General features: G+C 42.8%; 1 protein-coding gene across 2 annotated transcripts in view; it reads left to right on the top strand.

The window, feature by feature from the left end:
- foxp4 (forkhead box P4) overlaps positions 1 to 24,346 on the top strand; it is a 91,760-nt gene that overhangs the window by 33,646 nt on the left and 33,768 nt on the right. For both annotated transcript variants that reach the window (XM_026307094.2, XM_026307093.1), the window contains one exon: positions 15,373 to 15,462. In XM_026307094.2, the coding sequence (XP_026162879.1) occupies positions 15,373 to 15,462 (90 nt within the window). The remainder of the gene's footprint in view (positions 1 to 15,372; positions 15,463 to 24,346) is intronic.

Genomic DNA, 24,346 nt, shown 5'->3' with positions numbered 1-24,346 from the left:
TGTGACACGTCAGCATGTAGTGTCTCCAGTAAAACTATATATCTTTCCTCCTGTGCGTTGCTCTCCCCCTTCACACACACACTTATCCCTCCATTGCGCACACACACACACACAGGCCACTGTCTCAAATGGAATTTCCAAACTTCCCGGAACTTCTTGGAAGAAATTCTAAATTTTTATTTCTCATTCCCCCCCTAAAAAAATCCACATAGCTCATTTCTGATTACTCTCAGAAGGACCCAGGCTTTGCACGCAGTACACACACACACACACACACACACACACACACAGAGCATTTTAAAAAGTTTTTTTCATCCAGAGGTCGCAACATTACGCATTTGTCCATAACCACACTGGAATGTCAGCTGAGTGCTGTCATCTAATGATGGAAACTCACTGATTCATGTTTTTTATTCACTGGTGTGGCATTTGCTTTAATTGATGAAGAGATCAAGAGAAAAAAAAAATCTGCATTGTGTCTATTGGCTGTATAAGTATGTAGGCAATATTTATACCTCTATCTCTACCGCTCTCTCGCTCTCTGCATGATTGCTGTGTGTTGTGTCCGCCCATCACTGATGGTCATTGTGAGTTCTGGGCTCTCTGACACCAGCTGAGTTTCTAGTAGAGGAAACCCAGGGGGAAAAAATCAGGGTTTCCTCCCTGCTGCTAAAATTATTCTCCCTAATTATAATGATGGAGTCTTAGGTGAATGAAGAACACTTAAAGCCCTTCACTCCTGTCCTGCTCTCCCTCCTCCTTTCCCTGACTGTATCCTCACCCTGCTTCCTCAGCAACCTTCAGCCCGAGGACACACACACAGCTATGCACAAATGCACACACATAAACACCAAACCTGTAGCTCATACAAAGCAGGTCTTTATTCTCTTGGACATGTCTCAGCTCTCTATGTTTTTGCACCTGTGTGTATGTGTGTGTATGTGTGTGTGTGTGTTTGTGCACGCTGGTATTTCCTCTCTTGAGCGGGTTACCAACCACAAACATACCTCCCTCTCTCTTTCCATCTTTTTCTCTTCCTCTCTCTCACTCTACTTTTTCTTTCTATCCGCTGTGGACCATGAAAAACAAGCAAAACCTTTCCTCTAGATCCCAACCATGCCACGCAAACACTGCTACAGCCACACATAGAGCAGTACATACACATACATATATTGCAGTAATTCTGTTTAACGCTTTCTGTTTGAAACCAGTTTGCACAGATTGTAAAGATTTAACTTGTCAAGAGGCAGAGGTGTGTCTTTCCAGTACCATAGATGTTTTTATGTAACTGGAACTGTTCAGCCTTTTGTAAGTTTATGGCTGTTTACTGTACTAAGTGTTGACTTACATGTGTTTATTTTTTGCACCATGTTTATCATATAAAGTTTTGTTCGTTTGGTGTATTTAGCTGAAGTTATGGTGATAATATTTATAATGTTTTTCTGATATACACATGATCCAAGTTAGTGCATAAGAACCATCAACATCATGATAACACACACACACAAATACAGAAATGAAGGCAGGTAAAATTAGTATTATAAATGATCAGTTTAGTAATTTGCAAGTGTGTATAAATTCACTGGCGTGTGTGTGTGTCCCTGTTCTTTCTGCTTGGTATTACTAGCATTTGGTTGCCCTCGTACACCTCGCCCTGTCCCTCTCCCTCCATCACCCCTGGATGAGATGGGGGTTCTGTGCCAGTGAGCACTGTTGAGTGGCTCCTCTCATATCACAGCCAGCTGATTTTCTTTCTCATTCACTATTTATATCACACTCTTGCTGAGTTTAGTTGCCCATTGATACCATTTAAAAATCCAACATCTGTCCAGATTTATTCATCCTACCCTGAGAAGCATTAAAATCTGTTACATTTTGTGTAGGATTGAGGGAGAAGACTGCATATGATCAGGTGCAGACAACCTACATGTCAAGTAAAATTATAAATTATTATAAAATTATCTGAAATCTGACCCTTATTCCAGCACACTTATTGATTTTATCACATTTTACTGTGGTAATGCTGGGCGGCCGTTGAGGCTTTATTGTGAACTTGTGCCTAACCCTCATGAAATCAATATTGTCTGATACACACAGCCCCTATCCTGACACTGGTTTCCTGACAGTGTTGTATAAGAAGCTGCCTCAACCTGAAAGGCTTGGATATACCTCCTCATCTTCCTCTTTTTCCTTTCTCCTACACACTTGAGTCTCACCTGAAGGTGTAGTGCAGACCAGTTTTGGTGCTTAAACACCATGCCAGTGTGCACTGGAGCAGAAAAGACACAGACACACACACACACACACACACACACACACTCAGCAGCCCTGACAGCGCAGTGTTGTCAGAACACAAAGCCGTTTTTTCCTTGGGCCCCTTGGGAGCCCGGGAGAAATCACAGCCATCTCCAGCCATCAAAACCCTCCACTGGCCTCCCTCTGTCTTCTGACTCTCTGTGTTTTCTGACTTTTTCTGTCTGTGTCCTTTAGCCTCATTTTTTCTTTCTTTTCAGATAGATAGATAGATAAAAGAGGTTTATAGGTAGATGCTAGATGGTCATCCACCATAATGGGAAAGAGGGTGAGTGGAGAAGGAGGATTTGGGAGATGGGACATACAGCGAGAATAAATGGAGGTAAAAGGAGGGGCAAAGAAGCAGCACACTGGGGGGAGGGGGGCATCGGAGGGCTGCAGAAGAGGAATAGAAGGATGAGGGAGGGGTGTAACGTTGAGACGTGTCAGAAAAGGGCGCCTGGGCCTCCCTGTGGAATGTGGCCTGTCTGCCTCCCCAGAAAGAACAGAGCAGGAGAGAGGGAAGAGAAAGGGAAGAAGGGGCGAAGACCAGTTCTGCCCCATCATCCAGGGGATAAAGGAGGGAGAAGGGGAGGGAAGGAGGGAAAACAAAGAGTGGAGTTATAGGACAACAGGAAGGAGAGGTGGAAAAGTGAGAGTGCAGTGGAGAGTGTATGGCACTTTGCTGAGGTGCTGGGCAGGGGTGTAGATGTGAAATGATGCATAGCAGAGGAGAAATGTAAGCAGGATAAAGCCTAACAAACCTCAAAGTGCACGTGTGTGGCTGGGTGGAGGGCGCTCTGACGAGAACCAGGTGTCTTCAATTCAGGCCTCTTTTTTTTTTTTTACATCTCTCATCCCCTTTTTAGCAAATCTGATTCTGCACTAAAGTCATAGTTTCTACTGTTTTCGGCCATTTCTGTCTCATTCTTTTCCCTTGCCATCATTTTATTGCTTCTTCCAGCAGCTACAGTAGTAGTGGCTGGTGATGACTGGAAGAGCACTGGTGGGAAAGTAGGAGACAGAAGAAGGAGAAAGAGATGGTGACAGAAAGGTGGCGTTTCCTCTTAGGTGTGCCACTTGTCGGTCAGCTACGCCAGTCAGTTTTTTCCTCTCCCTCTCTTTCTCTCTCTTGCCCATAACTCGCTCTTTTTGCAAATAGAAAGTGAGAAGCAGATTGTAGTGGTGGTCTCCCTTCCCCAAGGGTTTAAAAGGAACATTGGTTGAGAAAAAGGCAGTTTTAGAAATTGGTTTGGAGCTTCGATCCCCACTCCCATTTGTCATGTTCTGTTTTTTCCTCAGTGCTTCCCTCTTTTTGCTCTCTCACGCACATACACACACACACACACACACACAGAGGCAGTTACACACATGCACAGGGCTGATGTGAGTTAATGAAGGGTGTAATTAAGGAGCCACAGTGATGACTGGAGATCAGGGGGAACCGATACAGATCTCAGATATACATAAACACTGATGAAAGATAGCCATTTTGTGTGTATGCACACGTGCATTTAGATTTGGTGATGAGAGTGCTTTGTGGACAGACGAATGAGACTGGTGTGTGTGTTAACAGACGAGAGTTGCTGGATGATTCAGATAATGTATGGCTTCCTGTTAGATTGGCTAGACTGAGTAATTATGGACTATATAGATAGAGGTGAGGCGCTTTTGAGACATATGTGATTGTACAGCTTTGGCTGATAGCCCTTTGCTGAATTATGTGGGGTGAATGTTTTTCACTGGGACAGTTAGACCTGTCCTGGTTGACCTCCAGTTCACCACGAGAGTTCACTTTCAGGTCAGGAGTGCAGAGGAGATGAAGGTTAAGGGGTGTTGAAAAGAAGAAGAGTAGGAGGTCAAGAACAAAAGACATTTTCAGCCACATTTTCTGGATTGTACGTGTAGTGGGATTTCATTTAATTACATTATGCTTGCATTTTGTGCATCCATATGGCAGGACGTATCTCATGTGTGTCTGTGTGTCATTTTACTGTCTGTATGTCTGTCTACATGTGTAACCTGTGTGTGTGTGTGTGTGTGTGTGTGTGTGTGTGTGTGTGTGTGTCTATGTGTCGGCCTGTTGTGTGTGCAGTCCAGTAAATCAGTCCCAGGCCTCTCTCCGAGTGCTGTCACCGCCTAAAAGCTTTCCTTTGGTCTGGGCCAGGCCTTGCTCTTTATGTTTGAGGTCAGTGCAGTTCACAGGTCACCAGAGGTCATGCTGAGACAGAGGAGAGGAAAGCTGGGTCACCCAGCATCACAGAACACCCACTGCTGTTACTGCAGTGAGACAAAGGAACCTATAGACCATCAACTTCCTCTAAAAGTTTTAAAAGCACTAGCAGTTCCCTTTATTTGTCTTTGTTGACTTTTGCTTCACTTTTTACTTTGATTTGTCAATTTCCCTATATATGAATATATATTAATTAATACATTGATTGACTTACTTTGTACTACATGGTGAATATTCAATCCTTTCACAGGAAAGAGTTGAGGTACACACTGTGTCACTCTTCTGGTCAGTAATGGGTTTTACATACTGACCTTTCTTATATTTGTTATTCAGTGATTTTTGTATCGCACACGGAGACCTAATTCTGATATCTTGTATTTATGAATGCACTGTGTTGCAGGATCCACAGGGTAAGAGTTGAAGAGCAGTGTTTTGTTCTAAGTACTGATGTCCTTTCACTACCTTTCCTTTAGAATTTCTCCACTCATTGACCACCATATGCACATTCACTCTCTAAAACATCATGTTCACAAGGCACAAACATTGGCACATTGCAGGAATCATATTCAGTAGACCCACTATACTTTTTTATAGCAAAGTGACTAAAAATATAAAATCTACTTAACAATAATGTTTATTTTTTCTAAGTTGTTTGGCAGAAAATTGCTACAAGGCTACAAGTCTTGTGGATAAAGAATAGACAGACAGTAGACGTGGTTGGTTGACCAAACCAGCCTCAGAGACAAGAATAGACAGATACCAGTGGAGAAGGAAGGATGTATCTGTGTATGTGTGTGGGTGTGTATGTGGAGGGGTGTGTGTTTGTCCTTTCTGTTGTGGAGACAGAGTTACGTTATACACACAGACACATCTCCAGACACCTGAAGATGTTAGGGTGGGTTTGGTTGCCATGGGAGTGTTTGGAAGCACTTACGCTGTATATCCTGGCTGTGCTGTCAGGTAAATAGTGTTCACATGTATACACACACCCTCACATATGAGCTGGGATGGACATGGAGGCGTTTCACTGGGTAAAAAAGACGATTGTTGACTCTCACTCTTTAGAAAGCATTGCACTGGTGAGTGGGGCATTTTGAAAAGGTCACAGGTCAGTGAGCAAAGCTGCATGACCTCATTACTATTACTGGTCAGTGACACTGGGATGTGACTGTGTGTGTGTGTGTGTGTGTGTGTGTGTGTTGGGAGGGCTGCCTGCTAACATTGGTCACCGTCTACTGCTTTCTCTATCAAAAGCAATAGCCGTAATTGGTTTTAATTGACGGCTTCTCAGCTGCACTGTTTCAGAGTTCATTAGGGGCAAGATGCTCAAATACCCACCCCCAACCACCCACACAGGTCAAATCAAATCCTCATATCTTGGTCCTTGCTTCCTCTCTTTATTTAAAGTCCTTACTCCTTCATTCCCTCATTCTGGACTTGCTGAAAGAGACAAACGCTGAGAATGAAATGAGAGAAAGTGAAGAGTAAAGACAAAATGTGCAACGCTTACAAGGCTGCTGGGCAAGTAGTTACCCTGGAAACAGTCGAGAGCCTGGGATCCACACAATGAACGTGCACATATACACACCACACACACAATGGTTGCAGAGGTCTAAAGTGTAGCTAATTAGCTAGTCTGTGCTGGTTCTTTGTGTGAGCCATTTTAAAGGAGAGATTAGAGTCAACAGGGAGGAGACGAGGAATGTAGCTCTTCTTTCTCTTTTTCTCTCGTTTGCTTTTTTCTTGAGTTCTGGGACGGTGCATGACGGCCTTTTTTCCACCTGACTGACAGAATGCATTTGTTGCCTCGTCAGGTTTTCCACTTAGAACGTATGACAAAAAAAATACATATAGTAGAAGTTAATATGTAATAAAATGGCACTTTCAATGATGAGGACTTCAAAAAGATCATGAAAACTGAATATTGGAAAAAAATTAACTCAATAAACCTAAATGTCTTCTTCTTCTTCTATGGCTTTCCCCATGTCATGATAAACAATAATTAAAGCTCATTTACAACTTTATAAAATTAAAATGTCATTAATACTGTTTTAAAATTCGTCCACTCAAGGACAAATGTTTTATAAACATGATGTCTACATTTTACTTTCCATTTTGTTGCAGTATTATAAGAAAGGTTAATCTCATTTTAACTCTGTTATCTGAATGAATTATTTGAAGTGACAAGGATTTGAAAACTTTACACATGCATGAATCCATTAAATGAAGAAAGGTTAACGCCTGCACACACACTCCGAAGGTCAAAGCTGAACCATAAATTTGTGCTGCAAAATCTGCTTAAAGATAAAACGTTTGTTTTCTTATACTGTAACTACAGACTTAAACTTGTTGCCTAGCTGTTTTCCCCACTGCCCCAAATCTCTAAATATTTTTAGTAAGTGTAGTCTCATCAGTAGAAAAGTTAGCCAAGACAACAAAAGTAAAATCTTGTCAAAAAGGTTTTAAAAATAATTGAAAACTGAAATGTGTTTTGAGTTATTTTAAATTGAAAAATGTCCCTGTACACATAAATCAATCACATAGTTCAGTGCAGACACACACAAGCGCCCACTTCCCTTTTTTGGAACACACTCCACCCCTAGTTTCTCATTTGGGGAAGTTAAAGATTTTGTGCTTGTTCAAAAGTTTAAGTTTGTGAACAGCAGCCAGCCTTTGTTGTGCCTGCTGACTTCCGGTGTTTGTGCACTTGAGTGTCTGTCTGCACGTGTGTGGCATGGGTGGGTGTAAGGGTGTGGCCACCTCCACAGCCACAACCAGGTGTAAAAACCCTCTGAACCAAACACATGAAAGAGTTTTATTTCCATCGATGTGGGCAGGCAGACTAATACTTTTACAGGCCACTGACGAGGAACGTGTTTTTCTGTTTAACCAACAGGCTTCTCGTGTACATTTGTTGTGTACGTGTGTGTGCACGCGTGTGTGTGTATGCATGTGCACACAGCAGACAGTCTATGTTTGTATGTGTATGTGTTTTCCTTCTGTCTCCTGAGCTGAGTCTTGGCAGTGTCTTGCATGTGTTATTAGTTTAATTTTTTTTTTTTTTTTTTTTTTTGGTTATTAATAATAACAGTTAAACGGTTTCCATATGTGAGGCTTGGTTGCCAGGCTAGTGCTATCCTCAGCATTGGCTGGCCTTGCACATTTTCCTCTCTCAGAAGCTGCTCTTGTTGGACAGAAGTAGCTTAAACTCTAAAGATCACCCAACTAAATCCTAACACCTAAGTGGGCTTGTCTACCCAAGCATGGCCAAACTACTTAACTGTCCTACCTTATGCAAGATGAAGGCTAAATATTACAAGTTGCACTGTGTGTGTGTGTGTGTGTGTGTGTGTGTTTTGCTGTGGGCTGGGCCTGCCTGGAGTGAGACCTTCCTCTCCTGCCAAACGAGCTGTGTTGAAAACCGCAGGGAAGCAGCATATGTGTATATAATGTATGACGTGTATTTCTGTGTGTAGAAGGAAACTGCTGTAGAGCTATTTGCCATCAATTAGCCGGCTCGACCGGGATGAGGCCTACAGTACAGGCAGGGAGCTCCTATCTCTTCTGTTCCTGCTCACCTCATCTATTTCTTCAATTGTCTGTCTCTTAATGGCCTTTTCCCTTCACTTAACACAGAAAAACTGACAGCATCTCCTTAGGAAAATTTTCTTCTGCCTGTGTGTTTAAGTGTGTATGATGATGAATTATGTCATGATATAGAGCAGTCCTGGGTATTCAGTCAGCTCCTTTTTATGACCGTGCTATAGTCCTGTGAATCAATAGAAACGTTAGATGGGTGTAGGGATATAGTTGAAGGGGAGAGGTTTTCTCGTTTCACAAAACAGTTTTAAACTGAAGAGAACCATCTGGAAAATGGTAGAATCCCCAGAGTCTAGAACAGGTCTCTTTTGTGAAAAATAGGATGTGAAAAAAATCTAAAACCAGCCAGGGTTTCAAACATTATGGCATATTTTGAAGTTCTTTTTGAGTTTGTGAGTTTTTATTGCATTGGCTCTCGAATGCGGTCTTTCCTCTCTTTAATGGTCAGTCTGGGCCCTGAGAAGCCTGCTTCAGCCGTTTTAAAACCTCAGCCCTCAAACGGTGCCCTTATATTGCGGAAACATTACATTAAATAGCTGAACGGGATTGCAGCTGGCTGGAGTTTCTGAAGGTGTCCTAGATGGTTCCAGCTCGACAGCAGCCTAAACAGATTAGGGTATTCAGTCTAGCATGATCTCAGTCATATTGATCAGCAACTGGTTTGAAGTCCATGTTGAGTGAAAACAAATGGCAGGAAAGTTGGTGAGGCTGGAAATACCTGATTAATACCAGAAAAAGAGAAGGCATACGTGAGGAAGAGGAAAGGGGCGAAGTTTTGGAGGAGTTTAGTTTATTTGTAACTCGCCGTGAAATTGAGCAGCTTTAGCAGGCTTTGGTTCAGGCTGCCCCTTACCCCTATATGTTTACCCTCTGGAAATCCCTGACCTTCCCTATATATGTGTGTGTGTGTGTGTGTGTGTGTGTGTGTGTGTGTGTGTGTGTGATGCCTGTTTCCATTTGACTTTAAACTGAATGTAAAGTGAAATCACTGTATTTTGACAGATCAGTTCTGTTTGTTGTACCATAAACAAATTAGACAATGATTGAATAGAAGTTTCTTTCAACAGTTTTGTGTTTTGTTAGTACTGTTTTTCCAGTTACTTTAACGTTACATTCACTGGTTTAACTGGACTTAAGACGATGCTGCTACCTGCTCATCAGAACTCTCCCTTCTCACCCATATTACAGAAGAGGCTACTTACATAATCCTTCACTTTTAAATTTATTATCTGTAGGAAAATATGAGCAATGTTTGGTTGGAATAAAAGCTTTCAGATTTTAGCCACGATGGTACATGGTAACCAACCACAGCAAGTTATTAGAGTGTCAGTCAATTTACAGTAGCCATCCAAAACTAACACAGTCTACATTAATATATATTATAAACAACTCTTAAGTAGTTTCATGTTAGGCTAAAGTGTTCCTTTAGCTTTAACTACCTATACCAGCTCCAGACTGCCGTCAGTATAGTCTGTCTTCAGTCAAGGGAAGGCGAGGGTCTTCTCATAAGGCTAACAGCTGCATTTACAAAGCTTGGTTTCCATTAGTAGGCCTGGACAATCTATTTTAGGCCTCCGTCTAACCCATATCTGCTCTCACAGTTTACTGTGGTGAATACGGGTATGGGTAACAGATTTCTAGAGAGGGGAGGAGGCAAAGCACAAGAAAGACAGAAAACCTGGAGAGATGCCAGCCAGACCTTTGTGAATTATATGGAGAAGCAGAGTGTGGGCAAGAGACAGATCGGGTGATTTAGATGGAGAGAAAGAAAGTAGGTGTGATCTGGGAAAGCAATCTGGTTGTTGTGGTGACTGACAGTGATGCATTTGATATGTGAGATTTCACCGCGGATGTAGCCAAGCCTTTACTTAAATATGTCCCAAAGCCATGTAGCAGTCCCAGTGCCGCTACTTCCGTAACCTGACTTTGTGTACCACATGTGTGGGTGTAATACTGGGCCAGCTTCTGATTGCAGGTGAGCTGGTACTGTACTGTGTATCATCAGCCTTTAAGGAAATTTACATCCTTTGTAGATTGTGCTACATCTGTTCAGTCTTGTTTCAGATTCCCTGTGAGTATCCAAAGGAAGACCAGGAATCAAAGATAAGAGAGATTTAGAGCCAGAAAAAAGTAGTAGAAAGTAGCAAAGACCAAACCCAAAGGAGAGAGTAAATTAAAGTAGGCAGAAAGGGGGTTACTGGAGTTTCAAGGTGTTTTTTAGTGCCAAAGAGAGACGGCGCCTACACACAGATACAAGGGATCACCAGGGTGACCCAGGAGGATGGCAGCATTGACGCAGCTTTAGCTTGGCTTTCAGCTTCAATGACAGCACTCTGCAAAGGAGATAGATAGGAAGAGGGAAGAAAGTGTAAAAAAACAAAAAAAGAAGATCCACCGCTCTTTTCTGAACCCAGTCTCTCCCACTGATCCAAAATCAGAGAGCATGCAGGCCTGTTGAGAAGCAGCTGGGTGTGACGAGCTCTTTTCTACGTCTTCACCCTGTATCTATTTACCCGTCTCTCCATCTATCGCTCCCTCTCCTGGGGAAGAAAAGGGATAGAGGTATGGAGGAGCGGTGCATTAAAGGCCTCTCTTCCCAGGCTGCTGAGCTAGTGAGGTGAACAGGGGATACTCTTTTGGCAATACAGAGATCTGTTGCATCCAGTGCTGCTGAAACATCTCAGTCACTTAGTCTAGTCTAGTTTAGGTCTGTCATAGACTGATGAAACAATGAGTTCTCGCCTTCACTTATGCTCCTTTTGTACCCGCTGCTTCTTGGTCTAAGAGTAAAGAAATCTGATACCACCTGCCTCCCTCTTGGCCTTCCTAACTCTGTCCAGCTCTCCTCCGCCTCTTCCCCCAAGGACAGCCCACTGTCTGCCTCGGGGGCTGTTTATCTACGGGGGGGGGGGGGGGAGAAGGGGGACGGGTTTGTTTCGTTTCGGCCGTCAACAATGGACCTCAGTCTGTGCTGACGGATTACTTCAACATATGGTACCCACCTGTCTCTCTCTCCCTCTCTTTCACCCTCCATCTCCCAACTCCTCCCCCCTGTTCCTTCGCTACGTCTCTCTGTTTAGATTTCTTTGCTTATTCCAGCGCTCTCTCTCCCTGTCTCACCCAAACACACTGGGCGGATTAGAGACCAGATTCATCACACACACAGACCTGTTTGCTTTAGCAACCTGAGTCAGGCACACACACACACACACACACACACACACACACACACACACACACACACACACACACACACACACACACACACAAGTCTATCTAAGGCAGCCTGGCCTTGTTACGTTAGTTGTTACCTTTTTGTTCTTGTCTGAGCTTGACCTCATTAACTTGCCATCTTAGACATGGTAGGTGTGCACACACACACACACACACACACACACACACACACACACACATATTGCAAGATCATCATACACTAGCAAGCAAAATTAAATTTACAACTGTATCTTCTAATGGACTGTCTAGCTGCTCCACCAACCCTCTCTACTTTCAAAGAAACATGGTTGTCAGCCATTTTTTCGAATCCCGTTAAGGAGAGAAACTAGTCTTCTGTGTGTGTCTGGTGTGTGGTGTGTGTGTGTGTGTGTGTGTGTGAGTGTGAGAGACTGACCCTGCTGAATTAAAAAATGCACTGTTATTAAAGGCTGTGTCAGAGGCGATGATTTACAGAGGGGAGCGATGACAAGTCAGAAGAACTCACACTGAACTGACACACACACACTCACACTGTGCTCTCAGGCCTCCAAGCTGAGCAGTGACCTCCTCACCCCTCCTTCCCCTTCCTCCTCCTCCTCCCTCTCTCACTCTAATAAAACCTGTCTGACACCACTGATGTGTGTATATGTGTGTGCATGTTTGTGTGTGTGTGTGTGTGTGTGTGTGTGTGTGTGTGTGTGTGTGTGTGCTTTGCGGCAGCACAAAGACTCTGTTGTTGGGCCTCCCTCTTAGGCCTCCCTCATATTTTCTTTAAAGGTGCAGTGCACCCCCAAGAATGCCACAGGGGGAGAGGGGAGTTGGGGATGGGGGGGGTCTAGGCGGAGCTGGTGTGTATAGGTGGGTGGGTGGAGGCAGGGCATGCTTTACAATGCCATAGCTCACCCAGGTCACAGAAAGAAAAAGGCAAGAAGTAAGTGTGAAGAGCAGAAATAAAAGAAGGGTCAAAAGAAGACGAGTACTTCTTGACAAAATAGATATTAAAGAGTTTGGCTCTGGTCGCTGTCGCTGGTGGGTGGGTTTGTGTGTGTGTGTGTGTGCGTGTGTGCGTGTGTGCGTGTGTGTGCACCAAACTTGTGGTCCTCTTTCTCACTTTCTTCAAAGTTAAAGGTTCAAGGTTTAATTGAATTATCCATGAAAATGAGAGAAATTATAGAGTGCTCTCATTCTAATCAGCCAACATAAATACCCCAAAAAATGAAACTTCAGATTCAATCAAAAATATGCGTTTGCATTTGGAGCACTGAGTTAACATTACTCCAGTACCTTGTAGATAATTTAAAATGGGTTTACTGATACAAAGCCCATAAGACAGGAACAGAACTGATCATCATATTGTAAATATGTGTTAAATGTAATGGACTATAGCAAGTTTACAAGTGATCATCATAACAGTGCTGAGAACAGTCAGAGCGTCAAGCAGCTGATTGAATTCAAACTGAGTCCATTATTTTGTGTTTTGGAACAGTTTGGTTTTTATTGTCAGGCTCTTTTTAAGTTTGGTCTGTAGTCAGTTTAAGTCGTAGATGCGTGATAGTTGACTGGCACTGAAATCAAAGCGCTCATTGAGAACAGTGTGTTAGAGCTGTTTTCAAGCGTAATATCACACACTGATCTTTTTAACATATCATGATGGTATAATCATAGTGTGTTACCCAGAATACATTGTGTGACGCAACATTTCACAATTTACTATACTGAACATTATTTTTAAAAGTAGTAATGTTTCTATATATTATATATTGATACAGGAAATATATATATATATTTTGTTTAGCTGCACTGAAACACAATTTTAATCGATTCCAGCCAATATTAGATATATTTATAGTTATATCGTTCTTTCGTTTGCTGTTATAAAACTACACTTTAAAATGTCATCCATACAGTAGTTGATTTCAACAGTTTTGCCTCTCAAATGTGTGGCATATTTGTATAACCTGGTGTATAAAACCACAATTAGGACTTTCTTTAAATATCTAGAAAATCACATGCTTTGTTATTAATTCTTGTCTCTCTCACCTACACTCACATCCATGAATGCAGGCATGAGAGAGGAGACAGGCATCACCTCTGCTTGGTTGTAGCATTTATGAAAGCCATAAATGGCTCTTTAATATAGTGGTAATCAGGGTGGTAATTTGGGTGGAATTGTCCCTTATTGTTGCCAGACATGCCTCCCCAACCCCTGCCAAGACACACGCGCGCGCACACACACACACACACACACACACACACACACACACCACACACACCACACACACAGACAAACACACACACTCACTCTTGGGCAGACAGGGTGTTCAAGGAGTAATTCACACCACATGCCAACAAACTGGGCGGTTGTGTTTTTTTTTGTGTGTTTTTCTGTGTGTGTGTGTGTGTGTGTGTGTGCGCGCATATGTCTGCGTCTGCTTTAATGCTGAGGTCAAACCAGTAAAAGGGAGGGGGGTTCCCGAGATTTTTGTTAAAGTGTTAAAATACGTGTGTGTGTATATGCATGTCCACAGCCACGTCCCTGTGTGTTTTAATTGCGGTCTCAGCAAAAGTAGCAAGTGTGCTCGATACAGATGGTTTTCATCACTCTGACTGCACAGAGAACTTCTCTCTTTCTGTCTCCCTCTAATCTTTCCTCTCTGTTTTTGTAATTAAGCATTACTTAATGCAACCAAGCTTCTAATATGATTCATTAAATATGTAACTACACACTGTGCTGTACTGTTTTTGCAGTGATCCAGTTTTCTGCAGCTATGAAATGATGCACAAAAACAGAAAAAAATATTTCTGGTGATACATGATTGAGTAAGAGCTTCCATGGTAAAAAACATCCCTCACTCTGGCCGTTAATTTGTGGTATGACACGCACGCACACACACACACTCATACTCATACACACACAGACTTTCATAAATCAATATTTACTAAGGAACCTTTCCCTTTTGAGCCAGAGGAAGCAAATGTGCATCCTGCTGTCTCCTCTCTAACCCTCTGTCATGAGGTTCAGCTTGCGTGTGTGCGTGTGTCTGTGTGTGTGTGTGTGTGTGTGTATGTGTATGTGTATGTGTGGGCTTTTACAGTAAGTGTGAGGTGGCTTGTGTTTTGAGATGGGTGTTTTCTTGTTTTGCTTTCTGAGCCTATCAGACATTCCAACAAAAATGCCCATTCCTCTGGGGCTGATTTGTCTTCAGGATAGAGCATGGGAGTCTTTAACACTGCAACAAGTAATGCAGCAAAGAAAAGAGAGAGAGAATGAAAGATGTTTACAGTTTTTAGGAGTTTAAGGGTAAGGAGGAAGGTAGTGAGGGGGAAATGGGCGAGGAGAGACAGTTAGCTAGAGAGCGCTGGTCTCACTGGTTTGAATGGACAGCACCGGAGGGCAGAGAGAGAAATGGGAAGAGCAGGGGGGAATGAAGAGGCGGGTGGTGGTTAGTCACAGCTCTTTAGGGCACATCAGGGCAAACGGTTCCTTACATCACTCTAGCACACACAAACAGAGCAACTGACACACATGAAGATTTGCTGACACACTTCTGCCTTGGAGGATGTGGAAAACCCACTTTACACCTTCCTCTGAAAAGAGAGGAGGAGGAAAGGGGTGTGGAAGAAAGAGAGTGAAACAGAGGAGAGGGCAGAGAGACTAAGAATGGAAAGAGGAGATGGTCAGAGTTTGCAGTTAAAGGGATTAAATGTGTTGGAATGAACTCAGTCATGTAAACACATATAAATGTAGATGCACATGCTTGAGAAAACTCTGTGTGCCAGATGGACGTCTCAGGTTGAGAAAATCAGACCTGACAGCTTGTCAAAAGGTTTTTTATCTAAATTGAAAAAGCTTAATTGCATGACTGTTATTTGTTATTAGTGAACTTAAACACACACTTTTTAAAATGTGTTTTTTAAAATATGTGACTTTGAAAATGTGTCTCACTTTTATTAGTGTGTTTTTGTTTAATTTTGAAAATATTTCACTGCGTGTGCGTGATGAACACCTAATCAGCTCTATTTCTCTCTCATAGGCGCTTCAGGCAGCCAGACAGTTCCTCCTCCAGCAGGCCTCAGGACTCAACTCCCCGGGCAGCAATGAGGTCAAACAGAGCCCTGTGCAGGTCAGAGCACACATGCACATACACACAGATGCACAACCCAAGTGGTGCTTTGTCAGAATCTGTATATTATTAAGTCCCTGGCTGCTGATGTAGCTTTGCTTTCACCAACCTGCCACGTCAACTACACTGTGTGATAAAGGCGCATATTTTTTGCTCCCTTTCTCTCTCTGTCTGTGTTTCTCTCTTTCCGTGAGCGTGTGTGTGTGTGTGTGTGTGTGTGTGTGTGTGTGTGTGTGTGTGTGTGTGTGTGTGTGTGTGTGTCATTGTTGGTGTGTGTGTGTGTGTGTGTCATTGTTGGTGTGTGTGTGTGAATGAGGTCTTTGTAATGACTGGGTAGTGAGCTGTTTTCAGAGCTCCACAGTATACAGAGGAGAGTGGGGTTAGCTGGAGTGCAGGATCCCCTCTGAAAGACACTTGAAGAGAATATACACACACACACACACATTATTATTATTATTCATGTATGTTGATAAATATCACACATGACATTACTTCTGGCACTTCTTTACAATTATGTGATGTGCAGAGTGCATGCACAAGTGTGATTTGTAGCTGTGTCTCACATCAATAAAGTGGGGCCATGGGTATACTAGAGCAGCAAGCAGTCTGCTCTTCTCATTAATGTGCCACATGATAACCAGACAGCTGGACCAATGCAGGATGGGAAATGAGGAAAGCCTGATGGTAGTCGAAAGCAAGGATATGGTCACATTTCATTTGTGGTGTCCAAAGCCAATAAGGTGCCTGTGGGGAAAAATAGGAACCTTTTTGTATCTAATGGTAATAATAGTAAAACAAATAAGAGCGGGGTGTTTAGCATGAACAGCAGTAGCTTACAGGGCTGAGCAGAAAAAAGAAAAACTAAGCTCAAATAAAACTCAGACACCACCAATAGAAAGTCCAAAAGAAAAGCTTTTTCAGTGTCAGCCACAGTTTAATTGCCAGGTGACCTCTGGGAAGAGCAAAAATGCCACAGAATTAATGACTGCTTATTACTGAAGATGTCAAAAGTGAAATAAAATTTAAAATTCAGGGGATCTGGCGGATTACACTCTAATCAAACCTGAATTAGAATCATTTTATTTACTTTGGTTAGAAACTGGCATTATAGAAATTGCATGGGGACTTGGACAGTGTAAGAGAATAAAGTCAAAATATTCTAAAGATTAAAACTGCATTTGTTCTTTAAATCGTGACAAAATGGAGCATATGTGGCCTACAGTTATACTTAGTCAGTTAAGGTGCATGTAGGACACTGCTCTGTATTGGCCATTAGGCCATAGATGTTTAAATGTTAATAGGAGATTGGAGAAGTAAGAAAATATGGGTGTAAGGTGTGAAACTGAAACATAGTATTTAATGTAAGTTGCTTATTTAGCAGTGAAATGGAAGAAACTGCAGTCAAGTGTCTGTAAATGTTGACAATATATTAAACTATGACAGCAGTCGCACATGAATGGGGTCAAACGCAGGTTGACCACACATTCAGTTGACCTGCTTGATACGTGCATCTCTTATATGAAAGGAGTATTAGCTTCCACTGCCTCCCTCTCTGTCTCTCAAAGCATTCACATACACACATGCTGATGCGCACACACACACTGCTCTACCCCTCCTCTACTCTCTCCATCTCTGTCTTGTTTGTCTTGTTTGTTGGTGCCTGGCCTGGATAGCCTGACTGTACTCTCCGGGGCATCCACGCTACATCTCTGTTGTCTGAGCTGTCAGCTCACATGGCCCCATGCACCCTGTCAACACACACTTGGATTTACATTTGTCTGTCTCTGTGTGTTTGAACTTGGTGTCTCACAGCCAGAAACACAAGCACAAACACCAAAGCACAAAGTGTTGTTTGTGTACTGGTGTGTAGCAGCAGCACTGAAGCTTTACTAGACTTCGCAACAAACCAAACTACTAAGGCAACAAACAGAAATGTCTTAATTACTATAATTCTCAGCTTTCGGATCATTTTGAACTCAGTTGCTGTAATTGAAGCAAACGTGTCGGCCACAGAGAGGGCGAGTGAGTGAAGCCAGACATTTAATCTGGTCAATTCTAAAGGTGGCAGTAAGTGACTGTACAGTGACACAGTGACTCACATGAGGCACAAAATGGCCGTCCTCAGGTTGGTTCCTGCTGGGCTGCTCTCACACATGCAAATGAGCCTCAGCCAATAATGAGATCTTTAGGAGCTTGATAATTAGATTTTTCCATTCTCTCAGAGGGAGAACGGGAAGGCTTCTTTTCGTGCCTTGACTTTTCTGGAGAAGCCTTGGTGTGTGCTGACAAGCCCCCTCCTCATACCACCTCCCCACCCCTTCCCCATCATATTTCTGTTCTTTTCTTTATTTATAATAGAGGGGAGGATCTGAGCAGAGAGCAAAAGAAACTCTGAGATTATATCTGCTTTTTGATTGGTTGTTCAGAGATGGTCTCTGTGTTTGGCTGGATGTGTGAGATGGTATCAATTCATTCTGTGTGCGTGTGCACACACACACTCGTGTGTCACACTGTCATGTGTCACGTTCAGGAGAAACTCAACAATAGCTCAAGTGTCTAGACAAGCAGTTACAAGAAAAATTGATTGTGTGCAACTAAATTGTAGTTCAAGTTGCTGAAAAGCACAATAATCAGAATGTTTTAACATGATTATTTAAGAGTTAGATGATTCAAGATCAAAGGTGTTTTAATTTGACACAGTGCATAATTTTACACAGACAGTAATAATATTTTATATTGTTGTTAGATAACTATAACAGTTTCAATGGCAGTTTGAAAAATTGTCATTTTGAAAGAACATAGTTACATAATTTGTTGTGTTTATGGTTTTAGTCTTGGCTGCAGCCCCTTGTGACCCTGGATGTTCCAGGATAAGTGGTAGATGATGGATGGATGGTTTTGGTCCCTGTCTCCCTTTGGTATTATGTCTAACATTATACATAAATGACATTTGTTAAGGAATGCACTGAGTCGGTCTTTTCTCCTCTGATAGCTGTCAACACCTAATATGATACACTCAGGGCAGCACTGTCATCCAAACATCTGATCGGTTGTTCACTCGAGAATATTACAAAACTAACTTGGAACTGGTAGTAAAAAAAGCTCATTTCTTTACGAGAAATTACACTTGAGAGATGCCCTCACCCTCTGCAGTGTGAAAATTTCACACGTTACGTGTGTGTTTGTAGGAGGTATTGGACATCATTGGCTGCAGTTACCTTAATTGGCTGTGGCACGAGTGAGACTGACAATTGGTGGGTACACATTTGGCAGACAGAGTAGCAATTGGCGGATTACCCAGCATGATACGTAACATGCCTCCCTGACCCGCCAAACGTTCTCTACAATGGACACACTTGGCACAAGCTCATACACTGGGTGGGCACAAACAGGCACATATACACCCACTTGGCAGACACACGCCTGGCACACTTAACACACTGCCACTTGGCATGCACACATACAGATTAATGCACATGCTTGGCTGTGGCCCATACGTATGTAATTGAATAGTGCAGTGTCCTGTTTTCATGTATTATTGAGGAGCTCGTTTAATTAGTAAAAAAATGAAAAGGCTCATTAGAGATATGTTAATTAGCTTGGCTCTCTGCTCTCTGGAGAGGGCTGGCACCAGCACAGCGGGATGGAGGAAGAGGGGGAGCCATGCACGAAAGATGGAGGAGGAAACTGAGTCATGTCAGGCTTTCGGCAGAGATTTTATTTTAGTGAAACTACTTTTTAATCAATTTTACAGTAATAATTCAAGTTTTTCTATGCTGCTAAATTGTTTTCTCAATTTCCCATCTGCCTTATTTTAACCACTATGGGTTTGTGAAAAACTACTAAACATAAAGATTGTGAGGCAGGGTTCAAAGTCTTTTAACTAATCAACAAAAGTATGTGGAAAGATGAGTGTTTAGCCCCCCAGAGTCTGCGCTACTGAAGCGGTTCCTTCTCTCGTTCTCTTTTATTTCCTTTCAAAGTGTTTTTCCCAAAGCACTCCTTTTGTCCACTCAATGAAAGTGCTTAGTTGGCAGTTTCTCTTATTTGATGTAGAGGGAATTGGCTCTCTCTCTCTCTCTCTCTCTCTCTCTCTCTCTCTCTCTCTGCATTTGTGTGTGTATGTTGGGGGAAATATGTGGTCCTGACAGTTTGTGAAGGGTGTATGGGAGAAGGTTGTGCAGCCAGTGGAATGGGTTTGGCTCTGGGCAGAGAGTGGACAGACAGAGGGGAAGGATGGAGAGGAGAGGTTTGGGTCTCGCCACTGAAGTGTGAAACTCTTATTTTGTGATTTGAAACATGAGTGAAATCAGTAATGAAATATGGTCGATAACCGCCTCTCACACTTCCCAATGAAGTGCCTGGAGTGTGTGTGTGTCTGTGTGCGTGTTTCTGGAAATGTGTTGTCATTTTTATTCTGAAGCACTGGGGCGTTAGATAGAGGGAGGATGGGGGAGAAGAAGGGAGGGACAGCGGTAGGAGAAGGGGGAAGAGGAGGAGTTTTCACTTGAACTTGCTGGTTTTTCACTGTCCTCCCTGAAGTTTTTCTTATATTTTGTTTTGTTTTTTCATTTGTCCAGTACCTCTTGAGCCCCAGTTTAGCACTAAGCTGGAAAAACCCCCACGCTCATTGTTGTCACTGGTCCCCCTACTGTCCTCACACCTCGATCATTTTATCTGTGCGTCCACCCGACCAATCTTCCATCCCATTATCTCTGCCCCTGTACACAGCTTGTCCCTTACCTCCAGTGCTGCTTGTAAAAATGCAAACTTGTTAAATAAATCCAGGTAGTATTTGGTATTGCTTATCACTTACAGTATACAGTATTCTTGGACTGATGAAGAATTTGGCGGTGTACTAAACTGCAGTATCAGCTTACTTCTTCAAGGTCACAATTAAGTAACAATATTATCTATAAGAATAAACCTGTTTAAACCTCCTAACATGAAAAACAGAAGACGTGGAAAGTGTTATGTAGTAATTACTGTAACTGGGAATATTTAGTGCAAACGTCAAATAATTATTTTATTAGTTCTGCAAACACACTAACAAGCAAATGGTACTGCAAAAAATGTCTAGTATTCATATCATCAGTGTCATGCAGTATCAATATCATCAAGTTATGCATTTTTATCAAAATGGCCAGTTTTCATAATCTAAGAAAAATAACTGCTGTCAGCTGTGGAACAATGCATTTTTCTAATAATCCAGTGTTTTGAAAATGGTTTATGTAGCTTAAGATGTTGAAGAACCAATAAATAGACACCTAATCCCTCAGTTTATCTGAAAAATCAGAAATCACCAAATTTGGTGAGAAACAGTTTAAACAGACAGCATAGCTATACTGTCAACCAGGGAAATTTAAATGCAGAATTATCCCCATTTCAAAAAATAAACAAAATGCTGCAGTTCATTATCCACACTGGCAAAAAAATACATACTTGCATTTGTGGCTGGCGTAAAAATGCTTATGTTGAGAAGCCAATTAGTAATAACATGTAAATATTTAGTAAAATAAGATTTTCTTTTGCCATCAGCTTGCACACATATGTTGTTCTTAGAGAAAGAAATGTTACACAGCAAAAAGGTTTGAAGCTTGAGGCGGTAAAATGCTCTGAACATCCCCAAACCCACCTGGCTTCGCTCATCAGTTCCCCCCTGAGTAATGTGGCCCCTGGCCCCACTGAAGATTAGCTGGAGGAGGGGTACTCACCACTCACAATGGGGCCCATTTACTTTCAGTGGCCTGGCCCTGAGTTCCAAAGAAGGCGCTCAGCACAGTAGGCACTCCTTCTGTTTCTCCTTTTTACTCAAATGCTTCTCCGTCATTCCTCTCCTTCTCTCTTTGGCCTTTCGAGCCCCCACCACCCCGTCTAACCGCTCATTCTTGGAATCATGAGCACAGACAGGCTGTTTACCTGAAGGGACTAAAAAAGGGAAAGTGACAAATCCCAACCACTAAGAAGGAGGGGAGTTTATCGCAGACCATTAAAGCCTTTATACACCAAGAAACAGCACAATACTGATTGTTTTTCAGTAGGAATCTCTTATTTCTCCCCAGGCCTGCTGGCAGCTAAAGTGGCAGGAGAGGGTCATGCAGCTGCCCTGTGCTTGAATGAGGACAGATGTATCAAACGTTGTCCCACACCATGCAGACGAGGTTTTGATTCTTTGAGAAAAGCTGTATATATTTCATACTTAATAATGAAGATGGCATCAAAAAACAGTATGGCAAAATATTATCTAGTGAACCAAAAGGTTCAAAAACCAGTTTTCATCCACCTCCAGGTGTGTGTGTGTGTGTGTGTGTGTGTGTGTGTGTGTGTGTGTGTGTGTGTGTGTGTGTCTGTGTGTGTGTGTGTCTGTGACAGGAGAGAGACAGAGAGGCAGGCGTCCCTTCCAGGGTGAGGTGGTAATGCTCAGTGACAAGGATAAACAGCACTGGGGTTTGCTTCTACCAGGAGAGGGGGATGAGGAAGAGGAGGGGAGGAGGTCCTATGTCAGCCTCTCTCTCTTCCTCCTGCTTTCTCCTTGTCATTTTTTCAATTATCCTTTTCTCCTGCATGTCCCCATAGACCCAGAGGCAGGGCCCGCATCATTTAAACTGAGAGCCTGTTTAGATTCTGATTATAGCTTCCATTCTTCTCTGCACTCACTGCCATCTCACACACACACACACACACACACACACACACACACACACACATAAATATATATATATATAACTGTAAATTAATCTGCTTGTAAAGCTCCGGGGAGCATTTGGTGTGCTCTTTCTATTTATTCTTGCTCTTTTATGAACTGCCACATGGTTTGTGTGTTTTTCTCAAAATGTGTCAAAAGGTCATCCTCTGGAAAACAAGTGGAGGAAAACACACTACAGTACATTGATTCATATTAATTGCAGTTATTTATGGTAGAAATTGGTTGAGAAAGTCCAGGGTGTTGTTTGTGTTTTAGGTTCAATTTTAAAGTCATAGACCTCAATTTGAAAAATGGGTGAAGGTATAAAATCCACAATTCTCTTCTGAAATAGAGATGATGCAGTGGTTTAACTAGCCTGTCTCTATATAGACACAGTGCTGAGCTGTACCAGGCCTATTCCCCGTGGCTGTGCTGGTTTAATATCAGATAGCCCTCTTTCCTCTCTTCCTGAGGTTTCGTCTGAAATGGAAGTGGGGCTTTCCTCCTCGTTAGAATGAAAAGTCATCAAGGGAGGAGAGGAGAGGAGAGAGAGCCTCATTGAAATGCAAGTTACATCCCTCCTCTTTCTCTCTCTTCACTCCTCTGGGACTCCATGCCTTTCTCCTCCTTCCCATCTTTCGCTCCCTCTCTTCCTTTGTTAATCAGTTAAACTCCCTCTTCAAACAACCCCTCTAATTACTCCTCCACTCTCTGTAAACGACAGGGCTGTCTCTCGCTTCTCCTCTCCTACTTCCCTCCCTCCCTCCCCCTGCTCCCCTCTCTCCATGGCAGGGGTTGACCTCTGTCAGCCACCAACCCCTCAGCTGTGTGTTTGTGTGTGTGTGTGTGTGTGTGTGTGTCTGCCTGAGCGTGTGCACTTATGGCTGATTCTTGCATATTAATAATAGGAGTGACATCTTTGGTTTTTAAATGTTGCTATTATTAGTGTCCAACTTTCACACTTATCAGTCACCTACGACATATGCTTGATTGTTCTGTGGTGTGTGTACGTGTGTGTGCCCTCAGCCACACACTTTCATTCCAAAAACCTGCTGGGCTGGGTTCCTTTCCTTCCTTCATCCCTCCTTTCCTTCCCTCTTTCTTTCATTTTTTCCACTATGTGGATGGAATCCTTCCCTTTTCCCTCTCTGCTCACCCCTCCACTCACTTCCCTACAGCTTCACCTCTCTCCCACTAATCTACCACGCATCTCTCTTTTTTAAATTAACATGCAACATGAAAAAAATGGGATGACAGCAGAAAAAAAAATTAAATGCATTTAATAAATGGCTGACTTCAAATCGCCCGGCTTTGCAGACTCTCCCTATTCACAGTCCAATGAAAGGGGAGAAATCATTCACCAGGAGAGACAAAGCCGAATGAAAATATAATTCCGCATTGTGGGGCGCTTTTGTCCTGCCCCGTCAAATCGCTAATGGTGAGGCTTTTGTTTTGTGGCAGCGCTCTCAGGCTGGCGGTGTCGTATGGCGGTGGCAACGCATGCCCCATAATCACCACGCTTTGTGATATTAGATTATAGGGGCAATTAATGGCATCAAACCTTAACTACTCAGCATTCAGCCTGCCACACACATGCACATTCAGCCTTAAACACACACACAAGTACTCCCACAAGACACACACACACACACATATTATACAGTATATCAGCACTTACACACAAGCATGTGCATTTGTTTCTGGCATCAGTGCGTCAGCCAACACACAGAAAGGTGCTATAACTCCAGTAATTATTACGCCTGTGACTTGAAAATGTCAATGGCGGTGTGTATAAAATAGAATGTATGAGTTGTCAGGGAGGAAGAAAGGGATGCACAAGAGCAATTAATTACAGCTTTTCATTTGGCAGCTTAGACTGACAAGGCCCGGCAGCGGGGGCAAGCTGGCATGACGCCAGCCAGCACCCATCACCACCCCCACCTTACTCACTACTCCACCCCACCACCTCCAATCCCTTCTGCCTTTTCCTTTCCCAACTGCCACAACACCACCCTTCCACTCACTCACCCCACTCTGACGCTGTCCTTTCTTGTTCTCAGGCTCCCTCGCCTTAAACTCATACACTCATGCACTACTGCTCACACACCTACAGTACATTCACCTATAACCCAGCCTAGCCTACTTTTCTGCACTCTCACCATGCCTTCACTGTTACATGGAGCTGGGTGTGTTTTTATT

This window comes from Mastacembelus armatus, chromosome 5, assembly GCF_900324485.2.
Source record: "Mastacembelus armatus chromosome 5, fMasArm1.2, whole genome shotgun sequence".
Lineage (NCBI taxonomy): Eukaryota > Metazoa > Chordata > Actinopteri > Synbranchiformes > Mastacembelidae > Mastacembelus > Mastacembelus armatus.
The sequence above is the reverse complement of the archived record's forward strand: the minus strand, read 5'-3'. Positions and strand labels throughout refer to the sequence as shown.